The sequence below is a fragment of the Cinclus cinclus genome, chromosome 9 (genome assembly GCF_963662255.1).
Source record: "Cinclus cinclus chromosome 9, bCinCin1.1, whole genome shotgun sequence".
In the NCBI taxonomy this organism is placed as follows: Eukaryota; Metazoa; Chordata; class Aves; order Passeriformes; family Cinclidae; genus Cinclus; species Cinclus cinclus.
Window position 1 is genome coordinate 3,078,750 of NC_085054.1, and position 16,229 is coordinate 3,094,978.

A 16,229-nucleotide genomic window follows, 5' to 3' on the forward strand; every position below is an offset into this window, starting at 1 on the left:
AAAGATGCTTTCAGCTGGAGAAGTCACATGATTACACTAAATGAAATTAATTATATTGACAAAAGCAATTGGTCAGTTGACTTCTACCTGAAAAACCCTGTTTAACCAATGCTTTTGCAGGAAAAATTATGTATAAGAATTCTGCTACTCAGTATTTCTAAACAGTTCCAGTGGCGAACATCTGAGAATGCAGCACATGCCAGAGTGGAGCTCTGGTGCTCTGGCTGAAACTAGAATTGTCATATGAGGACACTGGCATTTGAAGGATAAGCAGAAATACTGTCATGTGTGCTGTGTCTAAAGGTGTTAACAACCACAGACATCTTGATGTATCTTAACCAAACATTTTTAGCCTCACTTCCTGAGCAAGTTTTTTAATGTGACTGTGCTGTCTATCTTCAGCCATTCACTCAAATATTACGTTAAAGTTTTGGCTCATTTTAGCCACTACTGAAAGACAGAAGTGTCAAGTACGTTGAGTTTCTAGGTGTTTTGTGAAAACAGGTGGTCAGGTGAAGGAGATGTCTGCATTAGTTCTTTCCAACTAAAGCAGCAGCTTTTGAATACACTGTTTTACCCCAGGGACTCCATACAAGAGGGCATGGGAAGAGGCAAGGGATCTAGCTGTGAAAAAAAGTGTCAGGCAGACCTCAGACCTTGTAAGACAGAGTAATGCAATCATAAGGAAAAAAAACCCTGCTGGAAACTGAGCTGTGTCACTACTGCTAGTCAAGAACTACTCATTTTCAGTGTGACTGCTGCTCAGTTATTACTCATGATCTGACTGTGGTTTGCCTTGGCTGTGCTAATTCTGTGCCTGAGCCTTACCTGTTGCCAAGTCAACATCTCTTCTGGCTGTCAGTGGGAGCTGGCCTGCACTGCTGCAGGCAGGCAATGCTCCCCCGTTCTGTTATGGGGAAAATGGGACTTCTCTGGAGCAAGCATACAGTAGAATGTGGCCTGTCTAAGGCTGAGGCCACGGTTTTCAGATGGCCATGGCTTTTAAATGCCCAGTGTCTCATAAGCAAGTCTTCTGCCTTGCAGTTTTTTAAGAAGTGCTGAGTATCTTTTGACTGCTGTCTGAACTCTTTGTCACAGATGCCCAAGTTAGCGTGTGCTTTTTCAGCCCTAGTCCATGAACACTGATATTTATTGCTCAGTTTTTTATGGAACAAGAATGTCTCTTGGGTAAAATAAATAAAATATTGAAAGGATCTCAAATGGAGGAATACATTTCTGGCTTTGTCCTGAATGTGTATCTCTGGCTTGGTGTACAAACCCAGACTTCTGCCCCTCTCTTTTCTCTAGGCTGTCAGCGCTCCATAGGTTTGTCCAATGGGAAAGCCAAGGTGTGCAGCTACAGTGGGTGGTATTACTGCAGCACCTGCCATGTGGATGACAGCTTCCTTATCCCTGCACGGCTGGTTCATAACTGGGACACTTCCAAATACAAGGTAATCTCCCTGTTGGTTGGAGTGCTAGCAAGTGAGCTGAATTGCTGGTAGAAACACAACAGCCCCAAGGTTGCAGGCATAGACTGCTAATATTGTCTTCTTTGTCCCTCTTGACAAAATGAGCCACGCTCTCTCAACAAGACATGTTTTCATCACAGTTTCCTTGGCCAGATGTAAGGTGTTCCTCCACAGGAGCAGCTGTGCTCCTCCTTCTTGGTGGCATCTTTTTCATCATTGCTCATCTGGCTGTTCAATGGGACAGGGAGAGGTAGCACACAATAAACTCTCTTTTAGCTCTGATCCTTGCAGTTACTGGACCCTTCAGGAGTACCTGTTTCATGACCACCAGGGACTAAGGATTGGCACTGCTTAGTGATGGATGGATGGTAAATTGTGGAAATGCCTATAGGAAACTGGCTTGCCAAATGCAATGTTTGTGAGGCCCAGTACGTCCTGTCTCTTGGCATGAGCATTTTGAGGATACTAGAAGGACATTGCTGTAGCATTTGATTGAACCAGACAGATGAAAAGTACCATAACAAGAAAATTCAATAGTTGTTCACTTGCCACACAAGAGCTTTTCTAAAACTTTTATAATCTGCTATTTGCTGCTGCCTCGGTGGCTGGTTGCTAGATAGGGGCACTGATTACATGCCTCAAAGCATTATACCAGCAAACACAGTAACAGTGTTGTTTTGCCATCTCAGGCAGTATATGCTGAAAAAATAACAAACTCATAAGGAATCCAGACCATGCTAGAGCTTTAGACCTAGCAGCCACTGTTAGGAGAGGCTGTTTGATGTTTTGTGTCTGCAAATATTATTATGTGCTATTTGAAAAGGGAAAAAGTAACCAGTAAATGCCCTATTAGAGGAAGAGCAGGTCTCTTGAAGAAAATTTGTCAGATGGGAAGATTATTAATAGGTAGCCAGAGCCTGCCATCAGGAAAATGATAGTCTTGCTCTGTGAAATTCAAGATTCTTCAAAGTTGCAAAGCTCCAAGGTGTGGAGACAAAAAGCCTTCTCATACCTAGAAGTTAGGAATATTTAAAAGTTCTTTTTTTTTTTGATGCTTTTACCAAGGACTAAACTTGCTAGTGCATGGTGGTATAAGTAGGCCTGATATGGGTCTAGTGGATGGTAAGGCAAAGACCTTGTATCAAGCTGTCAGTAATAACGCCAAGAAAATTAACTGGGTTTTTTCTAAACCTGCAGTGTAAAAACTATGCTCTAGTCTGTTGTCTGTGGTATAGGCAGCCGAGGCAGAAAAAGGAACAGGACTTTAAGGCTTAAGCATTGGTTGAAAACTTAATCTATTGTCATCTCAATGTAATAGTGAGAAATTTCATTTTGCACTTTTTGTAGACAGAACAGGTATGAGGTGCCTTGGAAACACAAGCAAATTCTGTGCAACTGCTTTCCCTGTCTTTGTGTGAAAGTGCTCAGAGAAGTGAGTTTAAGAAAGGAGCGCAACCCTTCGGGTAGGAAAAAACAACATCATCCCAAACTATTAGAGCTGGAACTAAGAAAGGGAGGGAAGGTGAAGATAAGCATGCTGCCCTGCCCCTTGGAGGTAGCACAGCACTGTCTGAAAGTGAAGCTTCTGCAGAGGGATACATGCTCCTCCTGGCTGTACTTCTGGCTGCACACCCCAAAGGGGTCCTGCAGGAAATAGGCACATACCACATTTGATGGTCAGGATGGAAAGAAGCCTCCAGGATTCAAAAGCTTCTTTGTTTTACACAGTCTGAAGTGTGTCTGTCTGTCTGTCCACCAAACTAGAAGAAAAATTGAATGAAGAGTTTGCAAACATGCACTCCTTTCCACTGCCACCTATTCCCTACCTCCTCAGGGGTTTCTGGGGTCTGTCCTGTTTCTGGTAAAGCAAGCACCAAAAGGTACTGTAGAACATGAGCTTTTACAATGTAACTGTAAACTGGGCATGTTTCTCTTTTTATGTTTCATGAGTTCAGCATCTGAGTAGCAGCTGTAAAATAAACTGTGGCATCAATTAAGTTTGAAAATTGAAAGGTTCTTGTCTGCTTTTGGCAATATAGGTCATGAAAATCAGAAAAAATAAACCTCTCTAGAGCTATCTGTTCCCATACCCAGGATCCTGAAAAACAGCAGTGCACTTAACATCTGGTAGCACATGGGTAGGAAAAGAGAAATCCCCTTGGCTGCAATAGAAGCTCTTTGAAAGGACTTGGCAGTTAGACACGTTTCTTCTGTCAGAACCAAAGCTGCAGCTCAGTCCCCAGGTTTGCTTTTTTTCCCCGATGTCTCCTACTGTTTTCATATTTGTATTTTTCATGTGTTTGTGTGAAGGCGAAAGAAAAGAGACAGTTTTGTGAACACTCTTTCTTCCTTTTGCTTAAGCCGAGTGTTTTCCCTGTTCACACAGAGCCCACATAATATTGAAGTTTGTTTCAGGTGGCTTTCAGCCTGCACATAATGCCAGACAAACACAGTAGGAAATGAACTCCCAGTGCCAGAAGGTTTCAAGAGAAGCTGACTTACGGTAAATTGAATTTTGAACTGTAAATTTTCAGGCCCTAGAAAGGAAAGGTCCAGAAATGTTAGCATCCATCCTTGTATGATGTTTAAAGCTAAAATCTTGTTGCGCTTCACATCTTCTCACTCCTTCTGGCTGATTTAATAGGATTGTTTTACTGCCCAGTAAAGCTGGGGGACAGTGAGTGTGCTAGGATGTATATTGAAATACTGAATTACTGTGACTGCCCCACCCTTCCCATTTTAAGACCGTTTCAGCCTCTTGTAACATTGCAGTGTTTGGCAATGTGAGTTAATGTTTTACCAGATGTGTGTGCCTGTGTCAGCCATGCAGAGCGGGCTGACACCTGTCTGTCAGCCAGTGATGCTGGGCAAAGCTACTTTTCCTACAATCAGCACTCCATGGGTGCATTGTATTGGCAAGCAGACAGAAAGGTTTGCTTTGCTCCTCTCTCCTCAAAAGCTGCATTCAGATCATGCAGCACCAGTGCAGCACAGTGATACTTGGTCACCACAGTGCATGCATGTGGCAGAGTCACTCAGGGGACCTCAGCTGTGGCATCTCTTTGTTTCTATGCTCTTAATGCCTCAGGGGAGATGCCCAACATGGGGTACAGGTGTGCACAGATGTGAGTGTAGTATTCATACCGGAACCACCCTCCAGTTCCCAAGACAGCAGGGAAGGTGGATGAGAAGCCCATCACTTCAACAGAGGCTTAAAGCAAGGAGAGAGACAAAGACAGCACTGAGCACCTGGTCCTGCTGGTCCAGGAGCTAGTCACTGTGCCAAGCATTCACACACCTCCTAGGGAATCATGGAATATGTGCTTTAATTTGCTAATTGGTGGAAGAGGACTAATAATTACTATAGCTACGGAAGTTGCCAGGGGATTGCCTAGATACTGTGGTCAGATGGTTAATGCAAAAGCAGGTTGGTTAACTGCAAGTTTTTTAATGCACTGCAATAAGCATAACAAAATAGCAACATTGCTACTGTTAAAATACTTGATACATTTGAAGTTTATGGAATTTTATTCTACAACATATGGAGTGCTTGTTTTGCCACATTAGCTCTGATTCCACTCAGATGTCACACTTCCTTGTACATGCAGGATATTAAAAAAAAAAAAAGAAAAATTAAATTAGTGGGGTGTTTAATATAGATAGGTGGGATATTCAATACAGGTTTGCTGTATTTAAAATTGCACATCTTGTTATCTGTTTAGTTATTGGTGGGAAGGCTAGTCTTGGCATATATCTTAGATTTGTATTAAATTTTGTGAAACAGTTACATCTGGGGCTAGCTTCCCGTCAGTAGCTAGTTACTCGTACTGGTTTTGGAAGTGGTGCTATTTATAAGAATATATGTTGTTCTTAACCTACATCACCAGAAGGGAAATAACTTCCTAAATCTCAAGTGGCTGTGGCGTGTGTTCCCTTTCTACTTTTGTTAGCCTAACTCATCCCTCCCTTGTCTCAGTGTAAACACTGACTTAGGGGTCCAGGAGGACTGAATCATGGAACCAGTAACATTTCTGTAGCAGAGTTTCAGGTGATTTGCAGCTCATTTCATGTAATCCCATCTTCTCTTTTCCATCTGTGATAAAATGCAGAAATCAGGAATGAGAGGGAATTTGGCCTTTTCACTTAAGGAACAGGAGTATATTTTCTAATGGAACGAGAATCCCATTCATTTATCGAGGTTATAGTAGGTTTTTGCAGGTGGAGATAAAACAGGGCACTAGCATGAAAAATGCATGAAAAACTTCTTGCAGATTGAAATTTGGGAGTAATACCAATAAGATTCAATTTTATTTATCTGTATTTTAAAAAGCACAACTTGCTTTTAGCCAAAAAGAAAGCAGTGAGCAAACAAAAATATTAACTGGGAGGAAAGTGGTTATTCAGATTTTAGACTTAAAAAATGTAGTAAGCTATGTTACTCTGCAGCAAAAGCATATGTGACTGCAGATATCACTGTACTTCAGGTAAAAGTTGCTATCTCATACATTCAATTTTGAAGGGCTTGATGAATTTTGACTTGGCTATAAGCAGAGAGAGTTGGATCTCTCTCAACTGTCTCCATTTGTAGTTGGTAATAGAGTAAATTTTCAGATGCATAGCATAGCTGAGAGATCTCAGAGGGGGAGATCTGCTTAAAAAGAACTGGGAGAAAAGCCTAACTGAACTGTTTTATTTTTTAGGTATCAAAGCAAGCCAAAGAGTTCCTGGAATATGTTTATGAGGAGCCATTAATTGATATCCAGCAGGAAAATCCCATGTTGTACAATCATGTTGAACCTCTGGCAACTGTTGTCCGCTTGAGGCAGCAGCTAAAATCTCTGCGAGCCTACTTGTTCAGCTGCAGAGCAGCAGTGGCTGAAGATCTGCGTAGAAGGTAAGAACCACAGCCAGCCTACAGCACAAGGATGGAGCTTCCTTGGCATGTTACCTCTCCTGCTGCCTGTTTTGTTTTGTCTCACACTCTGGCTCTGAAAGCATTACCCATTTAGAAAGATGTTGTGCATGTAACTGACTTCTCTGGGAAGCTGGGTTATCCTCTGCCAAAGAAAACGATTTTATAGGGTCTGAACAGCTGAAATTGTTGACAGCTATTAGCCCTGGGGCATCACACGTTGTGGTGAGCATCTTCTACTCCTCCTCAGGCTTTCTGGCTGTGTGTGAGTATTTTCATGTTATGAGACCTACTGCCTCATGGCCTCTGCCATGGCATCGCTGCTGGGACCTTTGAAACACCTCACAGTGTGGCAGAGCATGAGGGGGGCCAGAGCCAACCACCTTTCCAGCACTTCTGCTTTCCTCTGTGGTATGACCTCAGCCAAAGGCAGAGGTCAGATGTCCCCTGACCCATGACCCTGCACATGATTTATGCAGGTTCTCTTCCTCAGTCTGTATCCATGATGTGGCTACACTGAATGTTTTGTTTATTCCCAAATACATGGTCACAACACAGCAGAAAGTGTTTCATATTGAGTTTCCTGGGGTGAAAACAGGAGTTTTATAAAAAGTGAACTTCATTTTAGAAGTGCTGTATGTTAGGCCATTCAGCTGCTGTTGCATTTTTCTAACAAGCTAAAAATGAATAAATTTCTTAAAACTGTCAAGCCAGAGTTGTGATCTTAAAATGGCCAAGTAGCTTTTGGTGTGGATCTCCAAAAGAGATGGGGAGGTGTCTCTTCCCATACCATCCTGTGAGGCGAGTGGCTCTGGGCACATGCTGCTGACCTGATTCAGCTGTAAGCATTTGTAGACCCCAGTTTTTAAGACAGGACTACAAGTAGTAAAGCCACGGCTTTGAAAATTGTGAGCTGCTAAAGGGCAAGGAAACAGGTGACATCAGTGACTGTATTTTGAACTCAGTGTTCTAGGGACCTGAATTCTTTGGAAGGGAGAGGAGGATGCACTGGTGTCTTTATGCCAGGTAAGGAGAGCTGGTTCTGCTGTTTGGTAGATAACCTATGTCATTGCTTTAGTACAAGTAGGAGAAGGATGCAGCAACAGGTTTATGGAGAGCATTGCTGAGTTCTTGTGTCAGATGCACTGTGGGTTAATATGTGCTTGTGTGTTACTACTCAATTCCTATTATTTGCTAGGGCAGCTTACAGCATTTTAAAAATTAGGATGGTTTTCTTTTATTCCAGATGATGGTATTTTCTTGCAGAGCTGGTTTTCTATGCCATCCTCTTCAATAAAACTAAAAGGAAAACAAGGTTTTTGAAGGTTGCTCAGAAAAAGTAGCAGAAAGTAAATTAGCCTTTCTGATTAGTATTGAAAAAAGTAATTCTCATATTAAAATAGATAGAAGGAGGCAAAGAACTCTATGGACTTGGGTAAGACAGTAAAAGAAGAGAGTCCAAAGGAGGCCTAACATAGCAATCAATTGACTAGAGGTAAAAAAATGGATGAAGGAAAGTCAGGAGAAGGAGTTTCAAATAAGGAAGAAATCTCAGGAAACTGAATTAGTGAAAAAATCAGGACAAAAGAGGAACAACCCAAAATCTGCCTCCAAAATGGAGAGATGACAATTGTTAAGGAAACAGAAGAGAGAATGGACAAAATTTAGCACAGAAATGTGAGCATGCTCTTTTCCTGGAGTAGAGAAGAGTAAGAAAACATCCCTGTGTAAAAATGAACCACCCAGAAGGGTAGAAGGAGAAACTAGGAAACAATGCTCCTAATGCTCCTTTTTCTTACCTAAGAACTTCTTCACACCATTTCCAATTAAAGCTGTGTGGTGGAGAGAAGGACCCCAGCCCAAAAAGGGTTTGGTTTTGTACTGGGGAAGCATCTCCAGTTCAGTAGGACTTGCTACAAGTGTAAAAGCCACTGAAGGAATGGACAGTACACACCTTAGAGTCCAGTTCCTTCTTGGTTTGTGAAGTCTCCGTTGAGGTGACTTTGGTGTTCAGTTTTTTCCTCGGATGTCCCCTAAGAGGTTTGCAGGGATGAGAAAAAGGAAGTTCTTTTCCCATAAGGATTTATTCCTCGCTCAAAATGGTCCCAATGGCTTTGCTGCCTTCATCTAGTATCCCAGTGTGCAGATGTTCACTGCCAGTGTGATGACTTTATAGAGCACAGCTGAAAAGTAAACAAAGAAAATATGTGATTTAAATTTTCCTTTGGCTCATCACAGGGGCAAGTTGCAAGAAAAGGAGGAGTTTAAACAATATAGTGAGACAGCATTCCTAAATTTATTACTGTTTCCTAATTAAAAGCAAAAGATGGAGAGAGAGAATCCAGTTATCTGTCCTGTTCTAAAAACATTCTTTTTCTGCTTGATCTTCACCTTAGTGTGTGAATAACTATTAATCACAGGAGAGTGAACACAGCATCTTGAAGACCTGTCAGACCCATATAAACAGACTGAAACAAACTGTTAATATTGCTGTCTACAGAGAACTAAAAACAGACTGATTAATTGTATTGGCACCTTGCTGCCTCTGGGACACTGATAGAGCCTGCCTTATTAGGGAAAAGCAGATCACTCTGAGGTTTCTTTTATTAATACTATTTGCATTATCATCTACTTTAAATCTATACCTTGCTCTTCAACCCAGATCACAAAATGAAGATGGCAATGAAGTTGGAAACTCTTGGTGTCCTCTGTGAAGGCAAAACTGTTTACAATGCTTACAGTCACTTTTTCTGAAGAATTCCAGATGGCTATAAACCAGGTTAGCTCAGGATCCAGTTAGCTTAAATCTGGAAATGTTATTTATAATGTTTGGTGTGCCTAGATAGGTACTTTGGGAACTTTGAAACTTGGCATCTAGCAAGGAACTCAGGACTGAAACCACATTGTGAACCTTGGAAGACACAAATGACAAAGTAGAAAGAAAGGAAGGAAAAGACAGAAGAAATCCTTAAAGTTGTTAGAAGGCTCACAGTAAGAATGGTCTTTGTCATTTATAGTGATTTATTCTCACCTATTGCTCCAGTGGATTCTACTGTCTTATATTTGCTGGGGGGGTGGGGGGTGGAAATAAGGACTTGGCTGGGAGGTGAAATAAGGCCCTTCACCAGCATGTATCAGCAGTGTTCCTCTGATACTAGCCAGATGAGATTCCCAGCCTGTTGCTGAGCTCCCTGTTTTACAAGGGATGTTGTTATGCCCAGTTAGCTGTAACTGTCACCCCAGTATTGCAACACATCATTTTCTTCAAATATCTTTACTGAACAAGTTCTTGCTTTTTTTTGTTGCCTTGCTCGTGTGGATGCTGTTCAGGCAGAGGTATACAGGACTGAAACCTAGAGCCAACACAGAATTAGTGCAAGTGGAGTTGTACAGATCCCACCACCACCTGCAGATGTTGAATGAATGGCCCAGATAAGCCAAGATGGAGTTGATAAAATTGATGTCTGGGAAGGAAACAGAATTTCCGAGTCCGTTAAATAATGAGGGTATTCTATGAAACTGTACTGAATGATGCAAGTTCTGTTCTGGGTTTGCTTTGTTCTTGTCATGATTGAAGATTCTTCAGGTCGAGGATCTGTCAGAATGATTTTTGAGGTCGTGTTCAGATACCTGCATATCTACTGCAGAGTAGGGTAACCTAGGCCAACCTTGGAGCTCCATCTGGGGAGCCCTCTGCTCTCTCAGCTGTGCATCTAAACTTGCAGGCCAGGCGCTGCTAGCCCAGATACTTTAGACAGATGATAATGACACAAGGTAAATGTTTTGCAGCACATTCCCCTGTGCATTAGTGCTTGTTGTAGTGCCCTTGTTCTCTAAGTAAATCTGTATGGTGGTGAGAAACTGTATGGAAAAACTTCCCTCTTGTTACTCATCCCTGTTTGATACCATTTGTCTGTCAGCTCCAGAACAACAATACATCAGTTTTACCCCAGCAAAACTCCAGTGCTAGATGCATCATGTAGCAGACTCTAGTTTGGTCTTCCTGTACAGCAGCAGGAGGTTAAAGGTACACCTCCAGTGCTGCAGACAAGTAGTCCTGGCTGAGCCTGCTGGTCTGTCAGCACCAGGTGAAACAAGCCCACATTCAGTTATGCTGAACAATAGAGTCCTGTCACTTCCTGCAGAGAGGCCATAGACATATCACTTCTGACACTGGAGTAGATTACTTTCAGAATATTTGTGTGACAACTGGGGAACCTGTCTAAACACATCGTAGGAATCCTGACTGATCTAATGCAATCACTATACCTCCAAATACCTCATGTATGTGAAGCTGGGGTTATGTCATCTTTCAGACCAAGGACAACAGAAGGTCATTAAGTCATCTCCAGACTGTCAAAGGAGACTCTCCATTTTCTTTGCAATGTTTAGGTCGTTTGGGGAGAGGAAAGTTCCAAAGCAGGAGAACAAAGATACGGGTTCTGAAAGCAGTGAACTGCAAAAAGAAAGTTTGAGCAGGGAAGAAACAGGATGTGGTTTTAGGCCTCTGAGGTAAAGGCAAGACCAACAGAAGAAAATTTGTTGCATGGGTAGTTGGAAAGAGAGAGAGAGAGAAACTCATTCAAAGAGGATATCTACATATCCTGAGAGGAACCAGAGTTAAGACCAAACAACAACTCAAAGTGAGGAAAGGTGAGGAAATAAATGCAGAGAACTATGCACAAGTCATTTGTTGTTTTATTTAGATCCTGCATGCCTGTAGTCATTGCAGTAGCTGAAATAAAGTTGCCTGTTGGTGGACCTCCTGCAAACAGACTACCTTCACCTCTTGGCTTCAGCTCTTCTCTCTTTTGGAAGAAGTAACCATTCCTGAAGGATCTGAGCGAATTAGCATCTTAAAAAGTGTTTGGCTAAAACTGAGGGGATGGTGTTAGGGTGGAATTTGAGCTTTCATTTCAGCTAGAAGTAACAAACAGCTAAAGCATTGAGATGTGTGCCAGAGCAGCCAGGGTGGAGGCAGTACTGCTGCCTGGTCATGTCAAGGGAAGGTCAAAAGCACAAGCTGGTGCTCTACCATGGTAAGCATCCAGCTGAGGAACCTGCCAGAGCTTTCCATGGTAAGTCCTCCAGAAGACAGGTAGGTCTTTCAGTTCACATTAGTGTTTTATGGTCTAGGGGGTACACCTGTATCTCCTTGTCAAAGAGATGAGTAATATTACATCTCTTTCACAATGGTAATTTCCATTCACCTTTTGAGACCAGATTGCTTTCAAAAACCAATGATGTAAAAATAAGTTCCTGTTAGATGTAGACACCATGTTAAATATGACTTGTGCCATTTTTATCCCTCTATATCAGAACCTCCAGCAGCAGCAAGGTGTGAAGGTTTCAAGAGTGCCTGACAAAAGCAAAGATTGTTTTCTTATTCTTAATTTCAAGTTAACTGGGAGATCTAAACTATTTTGATTTCAAAATGAAACTGTCTCTAATTCTCTCTTCTGCTTTTAGTAACAGTGGTACTTGATTCATGAGTTAGAGCTGTAGTAATTCTTGTCTTTCACAATGTTACCATAACCTTGCTCAAGGAACCACAAAGGGGAGAGAGTTGGAGTTTTAGTAGGAAGTTTATAAACTGGTTCAGGATTGCTGATGGATGATAAGAGTAACTGTTTTAAGACTTAAGGGTGCTCATGGGGAATTTCATAACAACATGAAATAATACCTTACCTGGACAGGCTTGCTAATAAATCTAGCACTTAGTGGGCTGAAGATATGTGGGAGTGACCGTTCCCAGAACATAACCAGTTCATACCTCATTAATGTGAAATGATTCACAAACTTTTTTTGCATAAATTCCTCATAAAATTAGGGGAACAAAAACAAGAAAAAAAACCCTGGTATAGTGCCACAAGAACTAAATGAATAAGTAGTGTTTTGGTTTGGTTTAAATTAATTCATTTAATTTTGCCTTTTGACTTTAAAATCACTGTTTCCCAAAGCCCTACTTTTCTGAGTAACTTTTGTTGGCTGGAAAGTTTGGGTTCTTCTCTCCCAGCAGACTTCCAGGAGCTATGATTTCCAAGGAAATACAAAATCAAAAGCCTTAAGAAAACGATGAGAATTATCAACACTGGAAAAAAATCCTGCCTTTCCCCCTCACCTCTGATGCCATTCTCTACCTCAAATTGACAACGTCCATATCAAATGAATTGCAAGAGAAAACCTAGCAAGAAACGTTATTTACCTTGCCAAGTATTTTTGGGATAACCAGCAATTCGCTGATACCCCTCTGTACCATAAGACCCAAACAGTAACCCTGAAAAACCGGAGCTGCTCTGGGTGAGATCGGAGCGCACCCAGGTCCTGCCCATCCGGCTGCACTCGCTGCTGCAGCTGCGGGGACAGGAGCAGAGAGGGCTCTTGCCCCTTGTTCAGGGCCGAGAAACCACGGGAGCAGTGACCCTCGGCGTGTGCTGGCCTTCAGCCGCTTTCGTTTGCCGTCTCCCCGAAAGGTGCAAGTTGCGGTGCCGGGGAGCGAGGAGGACTTGACACCCTGGTGCCGTGCCAGCCGTGGGTGTAGCGGCTTCCAGCGCCGGGCTGCAGCGGAGGCTGAAAGCAGCGCCGAGCTGCAGCGGAGGCTGAAAGCAGCGCCGGGCTGCAGCGGAGGCTGAAAGCAGCGCCGGGCTGCAGCGGAGGCTGAAAGCAGCGCCGAGCTGCAGCGGAGGCTGAAAGCAGCGCCGGGCTGCAGCGGCTCCTCTGCGTCCCCTGTGAGTCACAGCTCAGTCGAACGCTTCTCCACCCGGTCAAATCAGACGCTCTTGGCTGGCGCAGGAAAGCCTGATGTCAGCTTCCCCTCCCTTCCCCCCTCACATCCTATGTTTTTAAGAGGCTTTTTGGTGTAAAGGAGACTTGGTTGTGCCCACCTGCCAGCGAACTTGATTTCTTTTGATTGCACTGTAAAAAGAAGAGTTCCCCCTTCTTATCGCGTTTGTACTTTGGTTATAGTGTCAAGCATAGGCAGATTAATTGGTTGTAGCCTTAGCGTAGCTGTCAGGGTATTTAACCCATTGAAGAAAAATCACCTATGCTGGTGATAAACAGGCTTTAAATGCAGAGCAATTACTTAGTGCTAACAAAGCACCATGACTACGCACTTTATCCAAATGCAAAAAGCAATCTCTTATCAGTGGTTCTGTTTGCAGGAGGACACTAAAAGATAACCTTTGTTTGTGCAAATACTTACCTGATAAGATCATCCGAGAAGGAACAGATGAAATTTCTGTCTTGCCTGAAGGTTATACTTCAGATTACATAGTATCAAGCAAAAAAGAATAATGATCAGAAACTGAGAATGCTCAATTCTTTCTTTTAGTTGGATCAAAAGTCTTGGATCGTGTGTTTCTTTTCTCCTTGCATTGATTGTGCTTATATGCAGGACGTAACAATAAAGCAATTTAGAGACCTTTAACCAATAGGACTTTGGATTTCATTGTTCACAATAACTGGCAAAGCCAGAGGCTGGTTAGCATTGAACTTGGTTTGTTCATTGCAGGCTAAACCCTACCTGGTGTAGGCAGCGTTTGCAGCACAGCAGTCCTGTGACTCATCAGTGGTGGAACTGGTCCGGGAGTTTCCAAACTCTGAAAGCTTAGGAGGTGCTTTTAGTGGGACGTGCACTTGATGCCATTTGCCTCTCAAGGGTCACAGGTCACATTCTGAAGCTGCAGAGGTTTGAGTTTTTATTGTGATGAGTCTTAACATCTTGCGTTTGACCTCTGTCTAGTTCGCTCCAGTTTCTTTTCTGTGTTAAGACTTGACTGAAAGGCCACTGTTTATTGAATGCTTTTAATTGAGCAACTTAAAAAAAAATCTACTTAGTTGTAGCGCATCAATCAAAAGATTTACAAAACTGACATCTTTTATTTTGCTTACAAATGACTAATCAGAGATTTCCCATTTGGTGTTTATAAAGAACCTTTATATTAAGGGAAAAGTAAAATTCAAGCATGTTTTGGTCTTTTTGTATCACGGCCTTGTATTAATCCAAGCATGCTCAAAGCTCCTGATGCAATGTCGTGCAGAAACTAAACTACTTATTTTCTAGTGAAGTGTTCCCAAGTGTCATTATCTTAGCCTGCTCTGGGTCTCTGTGAGATTCTTGGGCATGAGTGTGATTTTAGGTGGATCTGGATGCCTTGTAGTACTTTGGATGCTAATGCTGTGGCATGGTGTTTGTGTGAGCCCCATCTCGCCTGCTTGTTCTCTACTGACTTTGGTTTTCTTTGAACAATTTCAGTTGTAGATGACAAAGGGACAGAGATAGCATAGACACTACTTTCCTACTAGTTACATGAGAGGAGGCATCCATGTTGGGAAACAAGAAGCTCTGAATTAGTCCTGTGTGCCTCCTACTGAAAAGGACTTTACATAAGCCATGACCTCATTAGGCTCAGAGAACCTGTGCAGGCAGGAAAGCTGTTGGAAACTGGCCATCAGTCATTTTCTTGCTCCTTGGAGTACTTGGTCTGTATGGATTTCCTGCCCCAGCTGATTTGCTTGCATTTTATGATGAGGTTTTTTTGAAAATGTGTTTGGGTTTGGTGTTTTGGGGCCTGTTATGCTCTTGTTCCCCACCCACTAGAGGCTGACAAATACTGGCAATGAACAGGCGCGTTTTTGGGAGGTGGCTTCACCAGTTAGATTCAGGTAGGTGTTGAGCTTTGGGTTTTTCTTTCCAAATGGGTCTGATAGAAATTCTCTGGAGGATAGCTTAATTGCAGACCTGCAGCACAGCAGGACCTGTTTCTGAAGCAGTTGCTCAGCTTGCCATAGGTGTGGTGAAAGCACTTAATTTATATGAGTGGGGGCCGAGCTGCCCCCTTTGGGGCAATTTCAGTGTTTCACAGACATGGGACTGTATGGTTTCCACCTTTGTGGTGTAAGCAAATGTTGAAGGAGTGTTTTGCACCTCTGCATTTATTGGGAATTGTGCAGGGACTGGCCCAGTTTCTTCATGACCTCTGTAAATGCCGTTGCATTTGCAAGCTTTGGCTGCCTGGCTGTTTCTCTGTGGCCTACCACCCAGAACCAGTTTTAATTTTTCAAGTCAATAGAAGGACTGCAAATCTGAAGCTGGACCAGCCTTACTTACTGTGGGTTTTTTTGATGCCTCAGTTTCTGTAGCAATTGAAATATTCATTCCCCTCACTTAAGTGCTGAGTATATATATATATATATATATATATATATATATATATGTGTGTGTCCTGGAAATAGATTTAGATGGGAGGTGCATTGGATACCAGCTCTGCAGAACTATTGCTGAAAATGTTTTAGAGGAGGGGACAGGTACAGGGATGAGATTTGTCACCAGGGCCTATGCTGGCTGGGACTTGCCTGACAAAGGAATTCGGTTGATCATGAGTTTGCTTTTCACCTTCACACTTTTTACTAGGAGTTAGAACTTGCAGGAAATAAGGAAATAAAATGCCATCCTTGAAGGCGGGGGAATGTGGTGTTAGTCATCAATACTAGTAATTTACAGTTTTTGCATTATGGGCTATTCAGGCTATTTCCTGAAAAAGGAAATATTTCATTAGCTAATGGTTTTCCTTAGCAGTGCTGTAAGGGCATCAGCAAATAATACAATTTCTGGCAAAGCTGTTTAGTGCCTGCCTGTATGATCAGGGGAGAATGATGGGTGAATGTTAATGAAAGAAATCCTATCTGAGCTGAAAAACTACTAATGCTTCAAAATGCTGTTTAGAGTTGACTCCTTATCTTTTAATAAGTCTGCTATGTGCAAATGAGCAACTCCAGTGTCGTGTGTTGTCTGATGTCTGGATTTTGACTGTTTTCCAGTGGTCTTTGACATTGTGCCAAAT

The 16,229-nt window shown here is 42.4% G+C and overlaps 1 protein-coding gene across 1 annotated transcript in view; it reads left to right on the top strand.

Moving 5' to 3' along the window:
- Positions 1–16,229, top strand: part of PLEKHM3 (pleckstrin homology domain containing M3) — a 63,438-nt gene that overhangs the window by 18,395 nt on the left and 28,814 nt on the right. Inside the window, exons 3-4 of the mRNA XM_062498489.1 lie at positions 1,309–1,454; positions 6,173–6,366. Coding sequence (XP_062354473.1) covers positions 1,309–1,454; positions 6,173–6,366 — 340 coding nt within the window. The remainder of the gene's footprint in view (positions 1–1,308; positions 1,455–6,172; positions 6,367–16,229) is intronic.